General features: G+C 41.3%; 1 protein-coding gene across 4 annotated transcripts in view; it reads left to right on the top strand.

Annotated features, from left to right (window-relative positions):
- The first annotated feature begins 12292 nt into the window (after positions 1-12292).
- Positions 12293-25578, top strand: part of PLCB2 (phospholipase C beta 2) — a 53240-nt gene continuing 39954 nt past the window's right edge. Inside the window, exons 1-3 of one of the 4 annotated variants that reach the window (XM_083744359.1) lie at positions 12293-12890; positions 17598-17675; positions 24730-24798. In XM_083744359.1, coding sequence (XP_083600485.1) covers positions 12807-12890; positions 17598-17675; positions 24730-24798 — 231 coding nt within the window. In that variant the 5' untranslated portion in view covers positions 12293-12806. Of the gene's footprint in view, positions 12891-17597; positions 17676-24115; positions 24200-24729; positions 24799-25578 lie in introns of those variants that run through there. The other 3 variants (XM_083744362.1, XM_083744360.1, XM_083744361.1) reach the window with 3 other exon arrangements.

Raw genomic sequence — 25578 nt, 5'->3', positions numbered from 1 at the left:
GGGAATTGTTCCACCTGTTCCACTGAGCATAAGCTGGATGTAGTGATCCATGCTACAAAGACACAAGACATCCAGCCGCCACTCACAAGCTCGATGTGTTTGGCAAAGGCATTGTCTGAATGAGGTGCACATCCCAGTGGCGTAGCGTGGGGGGTGCAGGAGGGGGCCGGCTGCACCGGGCGCAACATCTGGGGGTTAGGGTTAGGGGGCGCAAATCCACGGGTTAGGGGGTGCAAATTACTTGCCTTGCCCTGGGTGCTGACAACCCACGCTACGCCACTGGCACATCCACATGGAACCGTGTGTCATGGTGCTCCTAAACCTGCTCACCGGCTCCTCATAGATGGAGCAGGGAGGTGATTGGGTGTACTTATCAATCTGACTCTCTATTTGCATATATTATCATACACAGAAGTGACTCATCATCCAGTGTCTTAAAACGGTACTTTGTAAAGCAGTCCCCAAGGGAACCCAATGGAAGTGATTATGGTTTATGCAACCAAGATGTTATTTTGCTGAGGTGTTATTCTTTTCAGCAAGAATTGCTGCATAACTGCTTTTTTTTTTACACTGTTTGTTCTGCTCAGCATTGTTACCTAATATGAAACTAACCTCTTTTCAAGGCTAAATTTTCCCTGAGAAAAATAGCAAGATGAAAAACATGCTGTGGCAATTACGTCCATGCAGAGCCAAACATGGAAAACTTTGTAAAGTGTTTACACTACTGAATAGTCTTGTTGATTACAATCCTGAGGTGGCGTGTTTACCAGTAATACACCAATAATGCCAGAAATGAGGGAGCTGTAGCTGCTGAAGCCTGAGTCTCTATTACAGTGCAATCCTGTGCAAATTTACTCAGAAGTCCATCCCACTACGTTCAGTGGGGTTTTCGCCAGGCAGGAAGGGACAGGTCTGCCAATTCCAGTTTCTGAGTTTTCAGTTCATTTTTCCACATTTCAGCACCAGTTTGTGAATTTTCTTTCAAAGTCCTAATAAAATTTTATCAGCGTTCTAGTTCAATGAATGTTTTTTGCAAGCACGTTTGCCTCGTATGATGCATTTTTGTGCTATTTTCACCAATGTATGTGTTTTTATGCACCCTTCCCCCTAACATGCACCGCTTTTGTACACATGATTTGGTTGCAGACCTATTGTTTCAGAGAGTGTGAATTAGGAAATTTGCATTAAAATCCAAACCCCAGCCAAATTTCTCTCCCATCCCTGTTGTTGTTTAGTCGTTTAGTCGTGCCCGACTCTTCGTGACCCCATGGACCAGAGCACGCTAGGCACTCCTGTCTTCCACTGCCTCCTGCAGTTTGGTCAGACTCATGTTTGTAGCTTCGAGAACACTGTCCAAGCATCTCGTCCTCTCCCGTCCCCTTCTCCTTGTGCCCTCCATCTTTCCCAACATCAGGGTCTTTTCCAGGGAGTCTTCTCTTCTCATGAGGTGGCCAAAGTATTGGAGCCTCAGCTTCACGATCTGTCCTTCCAGTGAGCACTCAGGGCCGATTTCCCATCCCTACTCCCAGGTAAATGTGCACAAGATTGCAGCCCTAGTCTTTTCATCTGCTCTGCTGTCCCATCTACAACAGAGGGCAGGATGCTGGATTTGCGCAACTGCAAGAGAGGAAGATGGACCAAAGAAATAAGGGAGTAATGGTGGAATCAGAAAGGAGCAGAGCACCTTGCTCTTCTTCTTTTTTCTTCTTTTTGTTTTTTGAAATAGTTTTTATTTGGTTTTACAAGTATAAAATTATAACAATACCATCATACATTTCCACATTTGCAGATTCCTCTGGATCTCTGGATTTCCCACCTCCATGGGCCCTATTATTAAACCTTTTCTACTGCATCTTTTCCAATAATCTATATTTTATATCATTCCATTGTCTCCATAGTACTTGCTACATTACAAGTGTTACTGTAATCCTGCTAAGGTTTTCATTTTATTGTATTTTTAATATTTTGTTGGAAGCCACCTAGAGTGGCTGGGGAAATCCAGCCAGATGGGTAGGGTATAAACAATAAATTGTTATTGTTGTTGTTGTTGTCTGCTTACAGTGGTCTCCAAGATAAATTATAAATTTCCCCCATTCTTTGTTAACGTTCTGGTCTTCTTGATTCCTGAGCTTTCTGGTCAGCTTTGCCATTTCAGCATAGTTCAACAATTTGATTTGCTGTTCTTCTCTGGTAGGGACTTTATCTTCTTTCCATCTCTGGGCTAATAGCATCTGGACGGCTGTTGTATACATAAAAACGTCTTTTCTGCACCTCACTCTTCAAGACAGCCAGGCTACTGATATTAAACGTTCCTCTACCTGAGAGCATGGTCACACCTTTATCCATTGTGATATGGAAATTGCCACCATGTTATGAAATGAAGAGATTTTAACAAAGCCCAGCTTGGGAAGAAAGATATAAAAATTCCAGAAAGTTACACTTCTGCACTGCATCAGGTTTGGCCAGGGTCCTATGGCACAGCATGCTTAGCCTAATGGTTTATCTAGTTCTCTTAGAACCTGATATATATGTTTTTTGTTTTTTATGATTTTCAATTTTATACATTTCAGTAATTTTACAATCGTTTTAACATTTCAAAATTTGACTTCCTCCCCCCCTCTTTCTGCGGTACCTTAAATTTATTTTTTATATTTTCTGCATATTCCAAATTAGCTTAACAACTTAATCATTTATTCATCTATTTTAAATGTACACTCTTATAAAACTGCAGCTTATTACAATAATCCTGCCAGTGTTCTTATCTGTTTACAGTTTGTTTGTAAATATTCAATAAACCATTTCCATTCTTTTATAAAAACTGATTTTTGTATTTATCCCATACTCTACAGATTTTTCTGAGTTATATGATTTGTAAATCCTTTATGTACTTTCACCTTTTCATACTATAAATAAGTGTGCCAACCGAAAATATTATCATAACCTTCTAAATCTAAAATATGTGAATTCTCCAATGTCATCCCTTCTCTTAAATGGGAGAATTTAATTTTGTTTTCAATGATTGTTATAGCAAGAGTTTTTTTCTTATAGTGGCAAGAAGCTGCAGCGCCAGCAGGGCAGGCAGGGAGCTGCAAATGGACGTTCTTTGCACCAGAAAGATTCACACCCATTTGAAAAACAGTGTGATAAGAGCTTTTAAGGGAGTACAGCGCCTTCTTACAGTTATACCGCCAGATGGGAAGAAACACGAGCAGCCCATCAGAAAAATTGAGTGAGGTAAAGACATCTAGAGAATTAGAGGTTATATCAGAGAGCCATTTTATGTCTAGGAGAGACGAGGAACAACTTTTGCAAGCATCTGAGGTAGAGGCAACATCAGGGCAGGGCTTTGGAGCAGGTGTCCAGCGTTTCACGCAGCAGAACTAAGCAGGATAGTTCCCAAATGTGGCAAGGGTTATCAAATTTTGAAGTGAGCAAAGCAATCCACTCTACCATCTAAAGAGAGCCTCCCTCATAAAACTAGAGACTGCAGAGTCAAGAATCACCTAAATACTCTGAGACTATGGCACATGATTTAGCTTTTTGTCCTTTCTCCAGCAGGTATAGACTTTCTTGTTCCAACTGGCTTTTAATGAAAGAGTTGGTGCCATGCTTTTTAAAATAAATGAATAAATTGTAATTATTGGTGTCATTTAAATAGACTATATATGTATATAGTTTTAATTCTGTCAGTGTTTAATAGTTTTTCAGTTATTGTTTTCTCTGTGTTTTAGCCATTTTTATTTTTATCTGTAAACTGCCTTGAGTCCAGTCGGGGGGGGGGGGGGAAGTAATAGTAATAATATTAAAAACTGTGAAAGTGTGGGGGACTGCTGTTATGATGACTATTTTATTATTAGGCTGTCTGACAGTATGCTTTTTATTATGTTTTTATTATTGGTGTTCTGTAATGAGTTTTTAATGTTGTATACCACCGTGGGATCTGTTGATAAAGTGTGGTATATAAATTGAAATAATAATAATAATAATAATAATAATAATAATAATAATAATAATAATTAATAATGGTATAGTTTTTACAACAGAAGATGGAGAAGTTGAGTAGAGCACAAAGCAATGCAGTTCTGCACAACTGAGGCCTCTGTTTCCAGTAACATCTATGAATGTCTTGCATTTTATTGCCTATTGCAGAGGGAGATTGAGGTTATATATGTGAAAGTGCAGTGTTTAGGAAATATGTAGGGCCGTTTTGGCTTAGCATCTCATTGGCTTAAGGCCATACACTGCAAATACACTTTCTTAGAATTTCTCAGGTCAGCAATGAGAAGCAAAGGTCAAGTCATGCTAACCCAGCATTAATTCTGGGCTACGTATGTAGCAGCAGGGGTGCCAACTTGAATAAAATATTGGGGAGGGGGCCACATAATTGATCACAAGATGTGGTGCACACACATCATTTGAATGGCAATGCTCATCAATTTTTGGGGGGGGAGAACCTCCTCAAATATTTAATGGGAGGGGGCAAAGTGACCTCAGCCCCTAGGCATTGGTTCCCTTGCAGAACTTCCTGTATCCTGGCACCTTAAGACGTGGACTTCCTGTATCCTGGCACCTTAGGAGAGTCTGTTATATGCTGTCATGGCAGAGTATGTAATTTCACAGGTCAGCCACTAGATGCCAATATTTCATGCAACTGTTGAAAATCAAAAAATGTAAAAGGGAAGGTTTTATTTGGTATTTAGCCAGGTATCCTCAGAATACAGTGGCACCTCGAGTTAAAAACTTAATTCGTTCTAGAGGTCTGTTCTTAACCTGAAACTGTTCTTAGCCAGAAGCACTACTTTAGCTAATGGGGCCTCCTGCTGCCACTGCGCTGCTGCTGCACGATTTCTGTTCTCATCTTGGAGCAAAGTTCTTAACCTGAGGTTATATTTCTGGGTTAGCGGAGTCTGTAACCTGAAGCATATGTAACCTGAGGTACCACTGTACTTCATTGCAACACTTACAGTCAAAACTGCCAAGGTACCACTGTACTTTGAAAGAGAGAATTAAAAGGGAGCGTTGCCGGTATAATTACAGATAGGTAGCCGTGTTGGTCTGCCATAGTCAAAACAAAAAAAATTCCTTCCAGTAGCACCTTAAAGACCAACTAAGTTAGTTCTTGGTATGAGCTTTCGTGTGCATGCACACTTCTTCAGATACACACAATTATACACCGGTATAATTGTAGAACTTAGGGGAGAGGCCAAAATCTACATGAGTTTGTGACGTACAGAACAAGTGTTATCATTAAATGCACCTCTAAGGCGGGGAATGCCTTAGCAGCCATTGTTCTTCTCTGCCCCTTCCCTTTGCTATGTTCCCACACCTGGAGCCCAAGCATCAAGTAGGAGAGAGGGTAGAACCACATCTCCTTCTTTACGGGTGATAATTCCAGCAGGGCAGCTATATTAGACCCTTATAGAAAATGAAAGAGTCACCTTTCGAACTCACTGTTTACAATCCTTTCATAATACTAGAACTTGGGACCATACAACGAAGCTGAATGTTGAAGAGAGTTGGGGCAGGCAAAAGAAAGTCCTTCAAAGTCATTTTTGTTGGGAATCACCCAGACAGAAATTCCTAGGTGTCAGAAAAGGTTATTTATGCATGCCACTACTGCGGCCCGTGTTTTGTTAGCCCCCCCAAATGGAAAACGAGCGAAGTCCCAACTAAAGAAGAATGGCAACTTAAACTGATGGAATATCTGCAGCTTGCAGACTTAACATATAGAATAAGAGAACAAGAAGAACATAGGTTTAAAGAATATTGGAAAATGTTTATTGAATATATGGGGGGGATTGTGTACACCTGAAAACATTGGCAGCATTAAAATAAATTCAACAGTGCAAATAAGTTTTGATGGATGTAATAATGGAATACTGAATGTTTTAGTTTATGTAAAATATGCAGGGATTTATGTTTTGCAAAATGAACCATGGAAAGAGAAGAAGGAAAGTCATTGATATTTCAAGGTTGTTTCAATGAATATTCTAAATTGTAAAACAGAACATTTAATAAAAATTATATATGTTTGTGTGCGTGTGTGTGTGTGTCCTTCTTTGCACAGTGTATAACTAAACCACAGAATTTGCTCCCTCTAGCAATGGCCACCAATTTGGATGGTTTTAAAAAGGGATTAGACAAATGTGTAGAGAGACGGCTATCTTTTTTTCTTTTTTTTCTTCTTTTTTTTAATTAAAAAAAAAATATTTATACAACAAGAAAAAACAAGAAAACACACACACACACAAAAAACCCCCACAAGTATCAAATTACACACAAATTACAAAAATAACCATAGACGCATAATTTTCTTGACAAACAATAAAACATCTATTGGTCTTAACACTAAAGACCCAACTTCCCGTCTATTCCATATTTCAAGTTCAAATTACTTATTGCCAATACACATTTTTTCATAATTAAACTTATTCTCAATAAATCTAATTTCTTCTCTCTACCTAGCAACTATTACTGAAGTTCCTCGAATGCTGCAACAGAATTTAAACTACTATATTTATTTTTCAGATATTCTTTGAAAACCTCCCATTTAGAAACAAATTCCTGTTTGGATTTATTCTTTATTTTTTCTGATAAACCATCTAATTCGGCATATTCTGTCAGCTTTTGGATCCAATCTTGTATAGAGGGGATTTCATTACTCTTCCATTTTGCTGCGATCAAAACTCTTGCTGCCGCCGTTGCATATAAAAAGATACCCTTCCTCTTTTGTGGAATATCCAAATCTGTTATTCCCAGGAGGTAGGCCTCTGGTTTTTTATTGAATGAGATCTTTAGCATTTTTTGCAGTTCTGCGTGTATACTCTCCCAGAATACCTGTATTTTCCTACATGTCCACCACATATGGTAGAATGTTCCTGAGTCTCCGCATCTCCAACAATTGCTTGACACATTTTTATACATTTTTGAGAGTTTCCATGGTGTTAGATACCATCGATGTTGCATTTTTTGAAAGTTCTCTCTAATCGTGTAACAATTTGTGAATTTCCAATTGATCTTCCATAAATTTTCCCATTGGGCCATGGTTATTGAATGGCCAAAATCCTGAGACCACCTCACCATTGCCACTGTTACCTCCTCCTCCTTGACTGTCCAGTCAAGGAGGAGTCGGTAAGTTTTGGAAAGAGTTTTTCTTTTAGAATTTACAAGATCAGATTCGAATCGGGAAGTTTCTACTGAGAACCCCTTTTGTTTGTCAGATTTAAATTTTTCAAATAACTGATGGTATTGGAACCAGTCTGAAATGTGTTCTCTTATTTCCTCAAATTTTTTTAATTTTATTTGGTTATCTTCATTTTTTAGAAGTATTTTATATGTTGGCCAGCTTTCCTGAGTATTTTTCCGTTTTACTGCTATGGCTTCTACTGGAGAAGTCCATCACGGGACTTTAGGCTCCATCAGGTTTTTATATTTTTCCCATACAGCAAAGAGTGACTTTCTTATTATATGGTTGGTAAATTTTTTATGAATTTTCGCTTTTCCATATATTAGGTAGGCGTGCCATCCCCAACGGTTGTCAAAACTTTCCAGGTCCAGGAGGTCCGGATCCTGCAACGTGCACCAATCTTTTAACCAGGTGAAACAGGCTGCCTCATAATAAAGTTTTAGGTCGGGTAGGGAAAAGCCTCCTCTCTCTTTTATGTCTATTAAGATCAGTGTTTAATCCTGGGTTTCTTCCCTTCCCACAAAAATTTGGAAATTTCTCTTTCCATATCTTGAGACAACCTGCTTCACCGAGTATCGGAATCATTTGAAATAAAAAGATTAATTTTGGAAGCACATTCATCTTTATAATGGAAATCCTACCGAGAAATGTTAATTTTAGTTTACTCCAGGTTACCAAGTTTTTTCTAATCTCTAGCCAAGTTTTGGTGTAATTATCCTGAAATAAGTTTATGTTCTTGGGGGTGATCCAAATACCCAAGTATTTCGCTTTGGAAGAGATTTTCAAGCCCAATATTTTTTCCAAGTCGTCCTTTTCTTCTGTGGTTACATTTTTAACAAGCATTTTTGTTTTTGTAATATTCAGCTTAAAAGCCTGCCACTTCTCCAAATTCTTTAATCGGTTCCAGCACTCTTTTCAGACTTTCTTTAGGGTTTTCAGTCATAACGAGTAGATCATCCGCGAAAGCTTTAATTTTATATGTTTTGTTTCCCAGAGTGATGCCTTTAACAAGCTGATCCCTTCTTATCTGATTGTTCAATACTTCCATCACCAAGATAAATATCAGTGGAGACAGTGGGCAGCCCTGTCTGGTTCCCTTGTTTATTTTGCACTCCTCAGTAATTCTTCCGTTGATGATCAATTTTGCATATTGTTCTGAGTAGATGGCATTTATTCCTTTACAAATATTTTCTCCCAGTCCGATTTCTTCCATTAATTTTTTCATAAACTTCCAGGACACGTTATCAAAAGCTTTTTCAGCGTCTACCAACATAATAGCTGCTGGTTTATCAATTTTAATATCCAAATATTCTAATACATTAATCACACATCTAATATTGGATTGCATAAATCGTCCGGGAAGAAATCCGGTTTGATCTTTATGAATTATCTCTTTCAGCACCATTTTTAATCTATTTGCAAGAATGTCTGCAAATATCTTGTAATCGTTATTTAGCAGTGCAATGGGTCTGTAATTGGCCATGTTTGAGGCTTCTGTTCCTTGTTTATGGATAAGAGTAATAAAGCTGTCCTTCCAGGTTTTCGGAAGTTTTCCATTTGCCAGAATATTATTCATTAGGTCTTTCATAGGAAGACCTAATGAATAATAGAAAGAGAAAGAGAGACGGCTATCAATGGCTATTAGCCACAAGACATTTTGGCACCTGAGGTAAACCACAAAATAGTGTTTCCTCCCTGCCAAGGAAGAAGGAGTGAGTGAATATCTATATCAGGAACAAGACAGAAATAAATATCTATCTCTATTGAGCCTGTGAATCCAGCCACCTGAGGTGGTCACCTCACTCTGCCTCATGGGTGGGCCGGCCCTGGGAGTACCTCCACTTTCAGAGGATGTAGGCTTATGAACACCTGTTGTTGGGAACCAAGAGTATGGAGCATGCTGTTACACTAACATCCTGATTGTGGATTTCCCACAGGCATGTGGCTGGCCACTGTGAGAACAGAATGCTGGACTAAATAGGCCTTTGACCTGACCCAGCAGGGTTCTTCTTATTTTCTTATATTCTTATATTAATTTAGCACTTCATGCATCTGGATGTCTCCAGACTGTCACTATTTTGCAGGAGGGATTCAAGAACATACCATAAATTTAGGTTTGAGCAATTAAAGTGTTCTGTTGCCCTAGTGCAAGAAATCCACTTTTTAAAAAGAAGCAGACTTTTCATGGTTAATACTGATGGGGAAAGTATGGAATGAATGAACAATTAACGGGAAGGCAAATAAACACCCCACAAAAATGAATGCAGGATGAATGCTCGCTGTCATAAACAAATCAGAATAAATGCTGAACGAAAGCAAAATATAGTTTAACCTCTGCTTAAGCTTTGTGGAAGCAAATCAGGATGAATGCTCAATAAACAGGTTGTCTGGAGGAGTCATGAATCCATGTCAGTTTATTCCACAATAAATCCTTTCGACGTTAGGATGCCACAATCTTTTCCAGTTGAATTTAAGGTTAAGGCTCGCTGCAACCTGGCAGCCCTCCTCAGAGGGACCACATCTAATGCAAGACTTTTGAACGGAAATCTTCCTGGGGGAAAACTAATTATAGGCAAGATGTGGCAGATCAACTCCTGCATTTTGGAATGTGCAATGCCCATGGATTTCAACATATCCAAACCTTTCTACGTGGTTCCACAAATTCTTCTTTCTCTTCCTATTGGTTAAGACTGTAATTGTCTCACAGCAGAAGGGAAACCTAAGAGTTCAGTTATACAAGAGGAAGTAGGTCCAGATTCCCATCACCTGAACACAGGTGGGGAACTAAGCAATGTGTGTAGGTCATGGTATGTTGCAAGCCCAACTTTCCTTCTGAGTTTCAAGGTCAGTAGTGCATTTTTTACAGCTAATACAAGCAGCCACAAGAGCTTATTTGTGCTACTGCACCTCTCCTAATCTGGCTTGCTTTCCCCCCTCACCCATGTTGAAGTAACATTCAAGTACCTTTCTGCCAGCTTCTGTATGAAGAATTGAGAGGAAACACCATCTTGTCTTTCACCTCAGACAGCGAAAGGTCTTGGACCAGCCCTGAAAAAGAGAGAGGAACTGCAGATGGGAGAAAGGTTTACAGTGACTCCAGAGGAACATTTCTGTGTGAACTGGCCTTTAGGAGCCAAGTGTTATAAAATGTTCCAGACGGTGATTGGTCTTTTGCTTCTGATTATAGCCAGAGAATGGACAGAGAAACCTCCCTATATTGTTATTGTTGCAAAGATTTCCCACAAATAAATGAATCAGCAATATTCAGAGCTGTGCCATAGACTTTTAAAACTGTCTTTCCTCCAGATACAGCCCAGTTTTCACTATACTATACAGCTAAAGCATAACAGCTAATCTCTGACTTTAAGATATTTATATTGTTTAGTTTTGTGTATAATTGTTGTAAACTGTTCTGATATATTTGTGTGTGTGATTATGATACCAGGTTTCATAAAAAGTGATTGAATGATGTGTGGCAGTTTCATCCTCATTTTCTCACACTCACAATGGGTAAAATAACACTTTTGCATAAGGGAGGATTTTTATGAAATCTCAGTTTGTATATGGAAATCACTTAGATAGCAAGTTGGCGGTTTGAGCAAACCTCCTGTTTGCTGTAGTCAAAAAGGCAAAATGTTTTTACATGCTTCCTTTCGATGCAGTTTGCTCCTCTCTCCTGCTGTTTAGTCACCGCAATGTGTTCTGCCAGTGCATAAAACATTGCACTGGAAATATTCCAGGCTACACTTAGGATGGCTTAGACATTAGGCCAGATGAGGCAGCGTGCCCCAGATGGTAGATGATTTTAAAGGGTAAGAAACTGTCATGAATTCGTTTTCAAATTACATTTTGTAATTACCATGAAAGTACCAGGTCACACAATTAATATGGATCTGAAGGTCTTGTGCAACTTTTCTGTGATCAGGAAGTGATGGGAAAATTTACTGGAAAGTGTGGGATAACTCTTGCTCTGATGCAACATCATCTAACCTCCCTACAAACAAATCAGGTTGACTCTTGTTAAATAGCTGGCTTTAGTCTAATCTCTGCAACTAAATCAGGATGAATGCGTAATAGAAATAGGTTGCCTTAAAGCACACACAGTTCACACTGCAAAATGCGGCCTTTTAATAGCTGGGAAAATGCAATATCACAATAAAAGCACATATGCTAAAACTGGAACAATACAGAGAAGTTACAGATAGGTAGCCGTGTTGGTCTGCCACAGTCGAAACAAAATAAAAAAATTCCTTCCAGTAGCACCTTAGAAACCAACTAAGTTTGTTATTGGTATGAGCTTTCGTGTGCATGCACACTTTTTCAGATACACTGTTTCAGTTGGTCTCTAAGGTGCTACTGGAAGGAATGTTTTAATTCTGTTTTGAATACAGAGAAGATTAGCATTGCCCCTGCACTATAAAAGAAGCAGTACCTTTGAGAAATAATAATAATAATAATAATAATAATAATAATAATAATAATAATAATATGTCTGGACCCTTGCAACAATGAGCAATACAGGGATTCATAATGCAAAGATATACCTATCTGCTCAGAAGAAAATCTCATTAAGTTCAATGGGAGTTACTTCCAGGTCACCGGGGTTGTGCTTATTCTGTCTGTTAGATATTGTTCATAAACAGGGCCAACCCAACCATTAGGCAGAGCAAGACAGCTGCCTCGGGCAGCAGATTTTGGGTGCCATGGAAAGACAGCAAATGGTTTGCTGCCTAATTTATTATCACTGTATTTTGCTACCATAGAGGAGGGGTGTTTGTGGGATGTTCTACCTCAGATGCTAACATAACTTGGTCGACCTTAGATACTACGCACTTTGATTTTGGGTTGGGGAGGGGGCACCATTTCCTACTGTGCCACAGGCAGTGAAATGTCTAGCGGTGACCCTGTCCATATAATATTGAAAGCAGAATAGAGAGCCATTTTTAAAAAATTCAGTTGTACATTCTTGTCCATGTGGGCCTCCCATCCTCTGAAACATAGTTTTAGCTACCATTCTTTAGTGTCCTTTGTGAAAAGACTTTGTTTTACCCCAAATAGTTCTCACTGCTAGTGAGATATTTTGGTACCAACAAGTCCCCACCCCACACCCACCCCTAAGTTTCCAGGCATAGCTGTGCGCGTGTTTGTGTTGTGCAGATAGTACCACTCCCTTAGCTTTTTAGGGAGGAAACGTTACCAAAACAACAGCTTTGAAAAGGAACTCTGAAATCCTTCAAGCCCTTTTGAAATACTTTATGAATCAACTGTAAAGTTGAGAGGAGGGAAGCAGAAGCACTTATGAGGAAGTTCATAACAGGAAGCCCTTGCTTGTGGGTTTCTGCAAGGAACAGCCTGCTAATCAACTCCGCCTGTCCACCCCACATTCTCTGGGCTGTTGGCTTCCCAGAGCTCACCTGTTTCTTCTGGAAAGCTGATAATTTGCCATGCAGATCAGCGTCTCTGCTTTCAGTTTGTGGAGCCATCCTGGTATTTTCTCTGGCCTATAAAGCATCTCTGGCTCCTGAAGCAACGGAGAGCGTTATGTGAGGAGATCTAGAGAGACAGGAAGGAGGCGGCAGCTGAGAACAAGAGTCCTACAAGTCAGGACCTGAATGCCAAGATGTCAGTGCTTACCCCTATTTTGACCCCCCCTGAGGTGAAGGAGTACATGTCCAGAGGTGAACGCTTTATCAAGTGGGATGATGTGAGTACCGTAGTTTTTAATTCACCCTGGTTTGGGGCTCTTGAGAAGCAGGAAGTGGAAGGGTTCTAGACATAACTACCCAACTGTGTGAGTGAGTAAATCTCTCCTTCTGTGGTTGAGGGCAATAAATGAATGTTTGCATGTGGTAAGATTTAGGGGGAAGCAATGAGTGATGAGTAAAAAAGAGGAAAACAATGCAAAGTAATTATAAAGTTGTGATGGGCCCACTCCTGCATTTTGTGCATGTGAGATATTATTATTATTATATTCCAGCCATCCTATGGAAGGCACTGCTATGAAGTGTGGAGGAATAGTATCTATCATCTATCTATCTATCTATCTATCTATCTATCTATCTATCTATCATCTATCTATCTATCTATCTATCTATCTATCTATCTATCTATCTCTATCTATCTATCTATCTATCTATCTATCTATCTATCTATCTATCATCATCATCTATCTATCTATCTATCTATCTATCTATCTATCTATATCATCTATCTATCTATCATCTATCTATCTATCGTCTATCATCATCTATCGTCTATCATCTTCTTCATTTAATATCTATCATCTTCTTCATTCTTCAAGCTTAATCTGTTGAATACCCCAAGTAAATCATATATCAAATAAATAACTATAAATATAACAGCATTGAACAAAGAGCAACAGGCCATGTTCATACGAAAGAGCTGATCACCAGCCAGTCAAAACAAATGTAAGTTTTGACAGTTCTGTAAATAACAAGTGATAAACGTGAATCTGCCCTGGGAAGAATCACATTAAAGAGGCCGTGGTTCTGCAAGTTCATCCAATTATCTGTGAGATCTTTCAAAAGTAAGTCAACCACAGTCTTCGTATACGCTGCATTATCTGGCACAAATGACAAATTCACCGTGTTGATCTATGATTAATATCGGTCTTTGAGTGAATAGGAAACAACTGCATGTTTCAAATGAAGAATATTGGCAAATACAGAGGCCACGGTGGTTCTTCCGCAGGTCCATGTACTCTAAGGCTCTGCAGCATCTCATAACCTTTGTGCAGAAAGCGACATGATGTAGGGATGTCATTGTGCCACTTTATGTGCAGTAAGCCTAGCATGCTTTGGTGATGTCCCCAAACTATGAAAGGTCTTTAACAGAGGGTTAGATGAATTCATGGAGGAGAAGGCCATCAACAGGTTTCCACTATCAAAGGCAGTACAGTGGTACCTCGGGTTACATATGCTTCAGGTTACAGACTCTGCTAAGGGGGGGTAAGGAAGAGAGAATGCTCCCACCTGCCCACTGACCATACAAGATAGCAAGAGAGTTTTGTAGGGTACAGAGGCACCATACATTTAAAGCACTAGGATACCACTTAAACAGTCGTGGTTTCCCCTAAAGAATCTTGGGAACTGCAGTTTGTTAAGGGTGCTGAGAGAAAGAGTCCCTATTCCGCTTTCAGAGCTACAATTCTCAGAGTTCCCTGGAAAGAGGGGTTGATTGGTTGGTTGATAAATCATTAGCTGATAACCTACAGTGGTACCTCAGGTTACATATGCTTCAGGTTACAGACTCTGCTACCCAGAAATATTACCTTGGGTTAAGAACTTTGCTTCAGGATGAGAACAGAAATCGTGCTCTGGCGGCGCAGCAGCAGCAGCAGGAGGCCCCATTAGCTAAAATGGTGCTTCAGGTTAAGAACAGTTTCAGGTTAAGAACGGACCTCCGGAACGAATTAAGTACTTAACCTGAGGTACCATTGAATACCAGTTGCTGGAATCACTGGTGGGGAGAGTTATCTTGTGCTCACATTCAGCTTACATACTTCCAACAGGCATCTGGTCAGCCACTGTAAGAACAGGATGCTGGACTAGACGGACCACTGGCTTCTTCCAGCAGGCTCATCTTCTGTCCTTTTGGAGGCCTCCAGTTTGGCACCGGGGTGATTCCATCATTAACCTGTGTTTCCTTTAGAGCAGGGTTGGTGAACCTCCAGTCCAGGGGCCAAATATAGCCCTGCAGCCACCTGTTTTTGGCCCTTAGGTCTCTCACCAGCTAGCCCCACAAACTTCACTGGACCTACTGCGCACTCTTAAGTGTTTTTGGCCTGGCTGGAATGTGTCCTTAAACTCTAACAATGCCTCTTGTTTATCTGGATAGAAGATACAGAGAGGTGTGTGAAGATGCAGCGGCAAAGTTTACATCCATCGCTCCACTCCCTTTTGCCTCTGGTCCCACCCACCATTATCACATGGCCCTCTGGAGGAAGCAAAGAAGGAAATGTGGCCCTTGGGCTGAAAATGCTTCCCTGCCCCTGCTTTTAGGGCTTCAGCTGTATAGAATATTGTCCCGCATTGGTGACAATATTCATTTCCTGTGTTGGAATTCAGGTCAAACCAGGAAAATGTTTCCCCATTGTGTTTTGATGCCCAAATGCACTCCTTCCTGTTCTGTTTTGGTGTTTGTTTGTTTTTTTAAAAAAAACTGGTGTAGATTATATGGGTTCACATATGTTAATTAAGGAGATACCTTTGGATGACGTTAACTAATTATAGAGGGTTTTTAAAAAATGTTATTGAGGACCTTTATATTATCATTTGGGATGTGGGTGGTGCTGTGGTTTAAACCACTGTGCCGCTTGGACTTGCTAATCGGAAGGTCGCGGTTCGAGGCCCCGCAACGGGGTGAGCTCCCGTTGTTCGGTCCCAGCTCCTGCCAACCTAGCAGTTCCAAAGCATGCAGTACAAGTAGATAAATAGGTACCGCTCCGATGGGAAGGTAAACACTGTTTCTGTGTGCTGCTCTGGCTTCTCCAGAAGTGGCTTAGGCATGCTGGCCACATGACCCGGAACAATTGTCTGCGGAAGTGGACAAACGCCGGCTCCCTCGGCCTGTAAGGCGAGATGAGCACTGCAACCCCAGAGTCGTTCGCGACTGGACTTAACTGTCAGGGGTCCCTTTACATTTTATATTATCATTGCTCTTGAATTGTCAAGCAGAAGTTTCTTATTAACAGTGTAATATCCCAAGCCACTGTGGGTGGCAAAATCCAGAGGCAGGAGTATAGTACACAATGCTTGCACTATTTGATAGCTTTTCCTTCAGCAGCCTTTACAGCTCAGATGCTAAAGTACTGAATCAGTCATGAAGGAATCTATCACCTGGCTGCCCCCTCAGGTAACAGGTGTGTCGGTTGTTACTGTCAGCTGACTCAGTAGGCACAAGTTTTCTGTAAGTGGAGATACTGTATGTCACTTGGAGATAGACCATGTAACTATGGCTTTAATGGTGAAACAGAAAGCTCTTAAGGGCAGGCTTCATCATGGTCTTCATTCTGTGTGGTGCGGTGCAGCTCAGTATATCTGAGTGCCATAGATATTTTAAGAACTAAAACCAGCTCAGAGTCTTGTATGATGCAGAACAAGGCTGATCACACAAAACAAGGCGGGCACAGCTGTCACCTCTATCATATTAATTTCCACTCCTTCCCCATTTCCAAATCAAGGTGTTTGCTGTCAAAGACATCCAAATGCTGACTGAGTAGTTAGTTTAAACAAATACAATAAAACTGCAAAAACAAAGCAGTAAAACCACAGAAAACAGAAGCTGCAGCAAATCTACCCCACTAAAAGTCCCATGAATTGGATTAAGACTTTAGGATCTCTTCTTTTAGACAAGTGTGACAGTTTGACTTCCACTTTCTCCTCCAGATGCTCTGAGATGAATAAAAGGGAATTGTAGCCAAGGTAGCAGCTCATTCACATCAGATCTGGAGAAGAAAGTGGAAGTCATTATTACATAGTGAAATTAGCAACTAATAAACTCCTATTAAAAAAGTAGCCAATTCGATTTTGGAATCCAGAACAAACTTTTTATGAAGTTCTACCCCATGCTTTAAAACCCTCTCCCCCAATCTCTCTCTCTCTCTCTCTCTCTCTCTCTCTCTCCTCTCTGAAAATCCCGCTAATGAAGAAAGTGGGGTGGCAGAATGGGCAGGAATAAGGGCAGAACAAGAATTCCACTCAGCTGTAGAAAAGTTTGTACTGATTTAACATGGGATACATTCCTCTATTTACCATACAGCAATTCCAAAATACGGTATATGTGGATAGAAGTCAACTTAAATGATAGCATAGGGGAAAACCTTAAATCAATCATAATCTTAATCATAACCATAATAATAGCAGCTAACATGGAGGCATCCAGATGTTGATGGACTCCAACTCCCATCATCCCTTGCCATTGACCACGCTGTCTGGGGCTGATGGGAGTTGGAGTCCAACAGGCAGGCCCAGACAGAGGGGGAGCCATATGGGCCACTTGGCCCGGGCCTTCGATTCCAAAGGGGGCCTCTGTCAGCATATTCACAATCGCAGGGGATGCACTGGGGCAAACACGGAGGTGCGCGGGGGGGGGCACATTATCTACCTGGGCCAGGCCTCTGCCTGGCTCTGCAAGGCCCTGCCAACAGGTAAAATGTTGGCATCCCCTACCCTAAATATATGTCATCCAGCCCACCTCACGCAGTTGAAGTGACATTTCCTCCCCCTCACAGAAATATTAGAACACATAAATGACAGTTTCTGAGCTATTTAGTGTACGGCCTTCGTTGTTTTCTTTTATTGTATAACTTGCTTTGATGCACTCAAGTCCAAAAAGGTGACTAATAAATACAAATAACAAACAAACAAACCTGTTTTTCTGGTTTTGTCAGGATACAGCAACTGCATCTCCTGTGATTCTGCGGGTAGACCCAAAAGGCTTTTATCTCTATTGGACTTTGCAGAGTAAGGTAAGTCCTGATCCTCAGTCTTTAATTGGAGATGTTGATGTCAAAAGATACCAGAGTCATAGAATCATAGAATTATGGAGTGTCATCTAGTCCAACCCCCTTCAATGCAGGAATCTCAACTAAAGCATTCATGACACATGACCATCCAACCTCAGCTTAGAAATCTCTAAGGCAGAAGAGTCCACTATCTTCTGAGGGAGACTGTTCCACTGTCAAACAACTCTTACTCTCAGAAAGTTCTTCCTTAAGTTTAGTTGGAATCTCCTTTCTTGTAACTTTAATCCATTAATTTTGGTCCTCTAGAGCCAGAGAAAACAAGCTTGTTCCTATAGCCCTTTAGATATTTGATGGCCCCCATATTTCCTGTCAGTCTCCTCTTATCCAGGCTAAATATACCCAGCTCCCTCAACCATTCCTCATAAGACTTAGTTTCCAGACCCTTGATCGTCTTGCTTGCCCTCCTCTGCATACGTTCCAACTAGTCAGCATCCTTCTTAAATTGTGGTGCCCAGAATTGGACATAGTACTCCAGGTGTGGTCTGACCAAGGCAGAATAGAGTGGTACTATTACTTCCCTTGACCTCTACACTATACTTCTGTTGATGCAGCCTAGAATACCATTAGCTCCCCCACCCCCGCCACATCACACTGTTTACTCATGTTAAGCTTGTGGTCTACCTAGATCCTTTTCACATGTACTACTGGCAAACCAGGTGTCCCCCATCTTACATTTGTGCAGGTGTTTATTCCTGCCTAAGTGTAGAACCTTTCATTTGTCACTATTGAAATACATTTTGTTAGTTTCGGCCTGGTTCTCCAATCTGTAAAAGGTAATCTTGGATCCCGACTCTGTCTTCTGCAGCATTAGCTACCCTCTTAGTTTGATGTCATCTGAAAATTTGATGAGCGTCCCCTGAAATCCTTTATCCATGTAGTTTATAAAGCTGTTGAACAACAACAGGCCCAGGGCTGAACCCTGTGGGACCCCACTTTTCACTCCCCCCCCCCCGGATGATGAGGAACCATTACCGGTAGTTATCGTTGGGTTTGAGTCTTTGAAGGGCAAAGCACATGGGTCCCATCTATGAAGCTCCCATCTCCTAAATAAGACCATTCCGTCAAGCTATCTAACCCAGTCCCAGACATCTTCTCTGATTTAGGGAACAAACTATGTCTTAAATGCAAATGTGTGAAGCACACAGCCCTCGTGCCTCACCTTTTTCTGAAGGAGAGCAGCTTTGAGAGGAACCCATTGTGAGTGATGAAGCAAGAAGTGGGGAGAGGGTGAAGGTGCGCTTACTTTTTTCTCTGCTGGCTGTATCTTGGTAGTAAAGCATCTGCTTTGCATGGACAAGGTCTCAAGTTCAATCCCCGGCATCTCGAGATAGGACAGGGAGAGACCCCTGTCTGGAACCCTAGAGAGTCACTGCGAGTCAGTATAGGTGACAGTGGGGTAGCTGGACCAACAATCTGACTCTTTGTGAGGCAGCTGCTTCCTACGTAGCTGTGGTTTTCAACTCCAGCTCCATTCATGTGGGGTTCTAAGCAAATGTTTGCACATATGGTTGTGGGGGGGGGGACAGCTTGGTGGCAGAAGAAAAATGGAAATGATCCCCTTTATTCTAACTCCAGATGGGCTCTTCTTGGAGGCTTCAGAAAAAGCAGCCATAGCATTACACCTATCTTTGTATCATGCAAAGTTTTGAACTTATGATGGAGGTCCCTGACCCAGCTCTGCTCTTTGACATCCTTTTATCTGGAGATACCAGGCACCCAACTTCTGCATGTAAGGAGGGTGTTCTGCTGCTGAGCTCTGGCCCCTTCCAAGCTAGAAGGGCATTAATTATATTTGCTGACTGACCAGCATGTGCATCTGGGGAATTCTAGAGAAAAGCAGTGAGTCAATGGAGAGCGGAAACTAGAAAGCTAACTATTTTATGTATGGAGATGCTTCATGGGAAGTGATGATGATGATTTTATTCTTAATTGTGTGAGAACATTCTTTTCTCATGCAGTAATGTTCTAAAATATTAGACACAGGTCATTTTTTAAAAGCCTATATTAAATGCACAAAGTTTTTAAATATGTTTATTTGTAATGGTGTGTTGTTTCACCACGTTGGTGTTAGCTGTCCTGGACTCTCTTGGGTGGAAGGGCAGAATAGAAATGTAATAATAAGGGAGCATTGAATACCCCATGCCTGTTGGCCACTTCCTTCTACAGCAGGCAACCTCCAAACTCACTTTTTCTCTCAACCTTATACATCATCTATGATGTGCCTCTAAGCCTCATAGGAAGCTTTGTCTACCCTGACTGGCAGAAAACTTTCCTATCAGCTGCTATCTGATCTTTTCTAACTGGGGGTGCCAAGGATGGAACTTGGGACTTTCTGAGCACAAACCATGTGCTCTTTCATTGAGCCACACTTCCTCACTTGGAAGGGACATCCCAGACATTAATTCTGTATGTAACCTTTCTGATGCTCTTAATCTTTTGCTCCTAATTTGCATGGAATTGAACATGCAGGGGGTAGAAAATACAAAGTACTTGTGCATCCTGTTCTCCAGTATCTCTGTAACGGCTGGAGGTGCTACGTGTTCTTTAGGCATCCTCTTAGTCTCAGTTTCTCTTTGGCACATCCAATTTAGCTCTTCCAAAGAGCCACTTCCCACTGTCACCTGGCCAAAGCATGTACTTGTTGTTCATTGCTTGTGTAAAAGTTGGGACTTATGGAAGCACAAGGTTGCCTTACATGGAGAGATGCCTTGAAGATTTGAGACTGGGGTAGATTTGTCCTGCAGATTTGTCAAAACAGAGAAAAGAAGGAACATCCAAACATAACGGGTTAGGCCAATGTCTCATGGCATCTAGTGTACTGTTCTCACAGTTGCCAACCAAATGCCTATGGGGAGCTTGAAAACTTGTCATGGGTTTCTGGATTTTTGGTATGTGGATACCAAATGGATCATAGAATTGTTGAGTTGGAAAGGATCTTGAGTGCCTAGTCCAATCCCCTGCAATGCAGAAATCTCAACGAGATCACACATGACCGGTGACCATTGAACCTCTGCTTCAAAACATCCACCTTCTAAGAGAGACCATTCTACTGTCAAATAGCTCTTACTGTCAGAAAATTCTTCTGAATGTTTAGGCAGAATCTCCTTTCTTTTAACTTGAAGCCACTGGTCCTGTAGCTTTAAGACCTACCCTCTAGAGCAGAAGAAAACAAGCTTGCTCCATCTTCCATGTGACACCCCTTTAGATATTTGAAGATGGCTTTCATATCTCCTCTCAGTCTCATCCATTCCAAACTCCCTCAACTGCTCCTCATAAAGCTTGGTTTCCAGACCCTTGATCATCTTGGTCACCCTTCTGTGCACCAATCCCAGCTTGACAATATCCTTAAATTGTGGCACCCAGAACTGGACACAGTACTCTAGTTGTAGTCTGACTGAGGTAGAATGTTGTGGTACTACTTCTCTTTGGACACAATATTAGCCGAAACTATGGCTTAGATCCTGTGAGCACAGAAGCAGCATGAAGAGGAACAATCAGCTGTAATTCTAGCTCCATACACCAGCACACTCCACATTTATCCCCAAACCAGTTAGGCTTAACTGTGGCTCCAAGTGATATGCATGAACCAGCCCAGTGTAAGGATGTTTGGTAAGCGGAGCAATAATCCACATGAAAAGGAAGGCCATCTGTCCATGAAAACTGAAAATGCAGTGAGATAGAGCAGGCCAGTGGGTACTGAGAGCCTCTGATCGTTTAGTTCTGCTTTCTAGTTAAGTATGATACTGTGGTTTGGGGCTGCTTCCTTCTCTTAATCACAGGAGTAACTGAAGCTTGAGAATAAGACAATAGCAGTAACTATGCACAGTAGAACTATGTCAGGAGGTTGACAATTTGTCAGGTTTCACTTCCTCTTGGAAGACTAGAAGTGGTAGAAGTCCAACAGCAGGGATCATTCAGTTTGTAACGTAAGGGCTAACTCTGCTATCAATAAGTCTGCTAACCAGATAGGGTGGCGGAGGTTTCGTTTGGCAACAAGGCAGAGTGGCATGATGTTTGCTGAGTCACCTCATGCCCTGATTGGCTATGTAGCCCTGAGGGAGCTATGTACAAGACCTTAACTAAGAAAGGCAAAGCTTCTCTGTTTCTTTCTCCTCAAACTACCGGTATACACTGCTTTCATTCAATTTTGCTCTGCAATGTGTTATCAGGACATTTCTCTCTGAAATCTGTCTGCATTACAGTGGTACCTCGGGTTAAGTACTTAATTCGTTCCGGAGGTCCGTACTTAACCTGAAACTGTTCTTAACCTGAAGCACCATTTTAGCTAATGGGGCCTCCTGCTGCTACCGCACTGCCGGAGCACGATTTCTGTTCTCAACCTGAAGCAAAGTTCTTAACCTGAAGCACTATTTCTGGGTTAGCGGAGTATGTAACCTGAAGCGTATGTAACCTGAGGTACCACTGTATTTAAGTGACTTTGCTGACAATAAGAAGATCCGAGGTGGATCAAACGACACACACATCTAGACCAGCACCCTCGTTTCCAAAGTGGCCAACCAGATGTTTCTAGGGAGCCCACAAGCAAGACATGAATGCAACAGCTGTTGCTCCCAAGCAAGTGATATTCAGAGATATAATTGCATTTGGACCTGGAAACTCCATTCATGGCCAATAATCACTGATAGTTGTGCCTTCAAACGTTTGTCTAGAATAACATGTCACACTAAATTGAGACATTTACCTTGTAATCATGTCAAGTCACACCCTTAAAATGCTTAACAAACTATAGTCATATGCTTAACAAACTACAGCACCCAGAATTCTTTGGGGGGGCCATGAGTGGTATCATAGTGCTTTGAATGTGTGATGTGAATCTGCCCAGTGTTCTCCACCACACCCGAGGGGAGCTGGCTAGCTTAGGGGTGCAGGCAGACCACGTTACACACAAAGCTCTGACCTCCTGACACCTGGTTGCTGCTTACTCACGGCTCTGCCAGGTACTAGTTTGCTGCAGTATAGGGACCCTTTGAGTTAAGGATGAGTTTTCTAAAGAGTGAAGTGGGGCCTCTTTCACTCTGCTGCCTGTAGTTCCTGGCAGATAGCTCACTAATTTGTCAACGGAAGAGATGGGCTTGTCTGAGGGTAGTGATAACTCAGGTGTCTCATTTGCCTGGAAAATTCAGTAGTCTTATGATTAGAATACTAAGCAAAATAAACAAATATGGGAGTAGGATGGTGGTTTGTTTAATTCCACACTGGGAGAGGCCAGTGGCAGGCTGGTCTCCCACTTGCGAAAAGAGCTTGTAAACAATGGTGAGCTCAAATGCTGTTGGGCAAGCTAACAAACAGTCCAGTTCCGAAGCCAGTTTTTGTACAAGGGGGTGTGTGTGACTTTTTGTACAAATGTATAGCAGTGTACAAAAAGTTCCGTCAGAAGGGTTTATCCATGTAGTTCTCTTGGGGATAAGAATGCTATTCCTATCCATTTTAAGGTGTTGCCAGAAAGGGTACACAAAAATGTAACATTTACACGTGTTTGCCATCAGATTCCATGGGATCTTGCATCGTGTGAGATGCCAGTTTTTGAGTTACTGGGAAGTGGGGTGATTAACTTTCCCCTCCCCATTATTTTCTCTCTCCAAATTACACACTTCCTGTTGCTTCCCCCTTCTAAGTTTTTTTCCCCCAGAATGAATGAAGTGAGCAATCTGGAGTGTGGAAATGGCCAGCAGGGAAAGGGTTACACCCACCCACCCCTTCTCTGCTCACAAATTGAAGCGGCTTTTAAGTTAAATAATAATAATAAGAGCTGAGGCATGTGATATGCCATTTGGCCTGAATCAGCAAACGAGAATTGTGATGTTCTTGGAAATTTGCTTGTCAGCATTTGAAAATACAAACAAGGGAGATTTAGGCTTCTTGAGCTCCCTGCTGTTATAACCCATTATGAAAGTAAAAACCAAACAAAAAAGATCTGCATTGATGCAGATCAGTGGTGTGTAATATTAAAGCTTCTATCATTTGACTGCTGTTGCTAAGCAGTAACCAGGGAAGGGGGTCTTACCCATGCTGACGGGTGCTAATGCCGCTGAGAGCCAGCAGACTTTGAAGGTTAGAAAGTGCAAGTACAAGAAGGAGAAGAAGATGTGCAAAGCTACCGTATTGTGTGGGTTGCCCTAACCACTGTATATGCAGCGTAGCGCAGTGGCGTAGCGTGGGTTGTCAGCACCCGGGGCAAGGCAAGTAATTTGCACCCCCTAACCCGTGGATTTGCGCCCCCTAACCCTAACCCCCAGATGTTGCGCCCGGTGTGGCCGGCCCCCCCTGCACCCCCCACACTATGCCACTGGCGTAGCGTGAACCAATGATGTCATCAGAATGCGTCCTCAGCGGGCTAAAGATCTCTGCAGAGGCAAATTCTCCCAGCAAGCTCCTCTTTCAGATAACCTAACACAGTGGCTCATAACACTGCATGGAAAATGCAAAGAAGGTTGAAAAATGCAGTGGTCAGATTACTGGCTTGGGTTCCGTTTAGATCTCTCATGTTTTAAAGCACCTGTATTGGTTGTCAGTTTGTTTCTAGTCCCAATTCCCAAACATTAGTATGTGATACTCAAAAGAAGACAGCTAGTGAAAGATCCAGTTGCCATTTGAGTATAATACACAAACGTTTCAGAACCTTGCATTTATTTCCCCAATATTTCCACATAATACTCATGTGAGAGTCGCTGTAATAGTTAAAGCTAAGAAGAATTCTAATTTTCTGAGAAGATACCTTGCTTTTTATATAACACAGATTCCAAACATCAAAGTGATACTGGGCTAGCTGTTATGTTTTGGACATTACCAATTACTGCTTAGTAGTGGTAACATTCTCTGGGCCTGCCCCTAATGGAATCTGTTGGAAAATGGGTAATGTTTAATGCATGCTGTTTTGTACATTAGAAGATGTGATTAGGCTGCTGAGTAATGGGCTTGTGAATGCAAGTGCTTTCCTTTCCAATTGCTCAGGACTTGAATGTTATTTTTTTTGCAGGAAATGGAATTTTTGGAAATTACAAGCATTCGAGATACTAGAATAGGGAAATTTGCAAAGATTCCCAAGGTGAGTTTGTGGCATAGTGTATAGATTAGTAATTGTTATCCATGCAATATTCAATGGGAGATGCCATTGTAACTTGTTAATTGACCTCTTCCTCTCATATTGACTGAGCTGTTCTTTTCATTTGTGGTAGCAAATTGTGTGTTTTGTAACACTGGACTGTATGAAATGTGTGGCCTGTGAAACATGTATCCTTTTTTTGCACTGCTAAATTTGGGAGTGGACGGTGGGTGCAAAATCTGAAAATGTTCAGGAGAAACTGCTAAACAGTGCTTATGTAAGAGGTTACATAATAGGTAAAATCAAATGGGGTGAAAGTTTAAGTCTGGTGAATAAATGGGCATGCATAGGCCCACATTTAAAAGAGAGAGAAAACATTCCCAAGAAACTAAAGTTGGTGCAAGCAATATCCAGTGTGCATGGGGTGGTTTTGTCAAAATCAGCAAAGTCCCACATTAACAAGACAACATCTCATAGTCCTTGTTTTTAGGACAGGATTATACATGGTGAAAAACACAGGATTGCTGCAAAAATATTAGCCCCATGAGAAGTTTGTTCCCTTCCTTCCCATAATGTGTGGTGAAACTTACCTGTGATCTGGCATCAAGAACCAAAGGTGTGAAACATGCACATTTCCTGACAAGTCTGGTACTGTAATACTGTTCAGTATAACTTATGGAGGAGACAATCTCTCTTTTTTAAAAATATTATTTTTATTGATTTTCCAAATTATTAAAAATCAAACCAAATTACTTAATTTAATACAATTTCTTAAAACCAGGT

Source organism: Podarcis gaigeae, assembly GCF_964106915.1.
Source record: "Podarcis gaigeae genome assembly, chromosome: 1".
NCBI classification, from domain to species: domain Eukaryota; kingdom Metazoa; phylum Chordata; class Lepidosauria; order Squamata; family Lacertidae; genus Podarcis; species Podarcis gaigeae.
The sequence above is the reverse complement of the archived record's forward strand: the minus strand, read 5'-3'. Positions and strand labels throughout refer to the sequence as shown.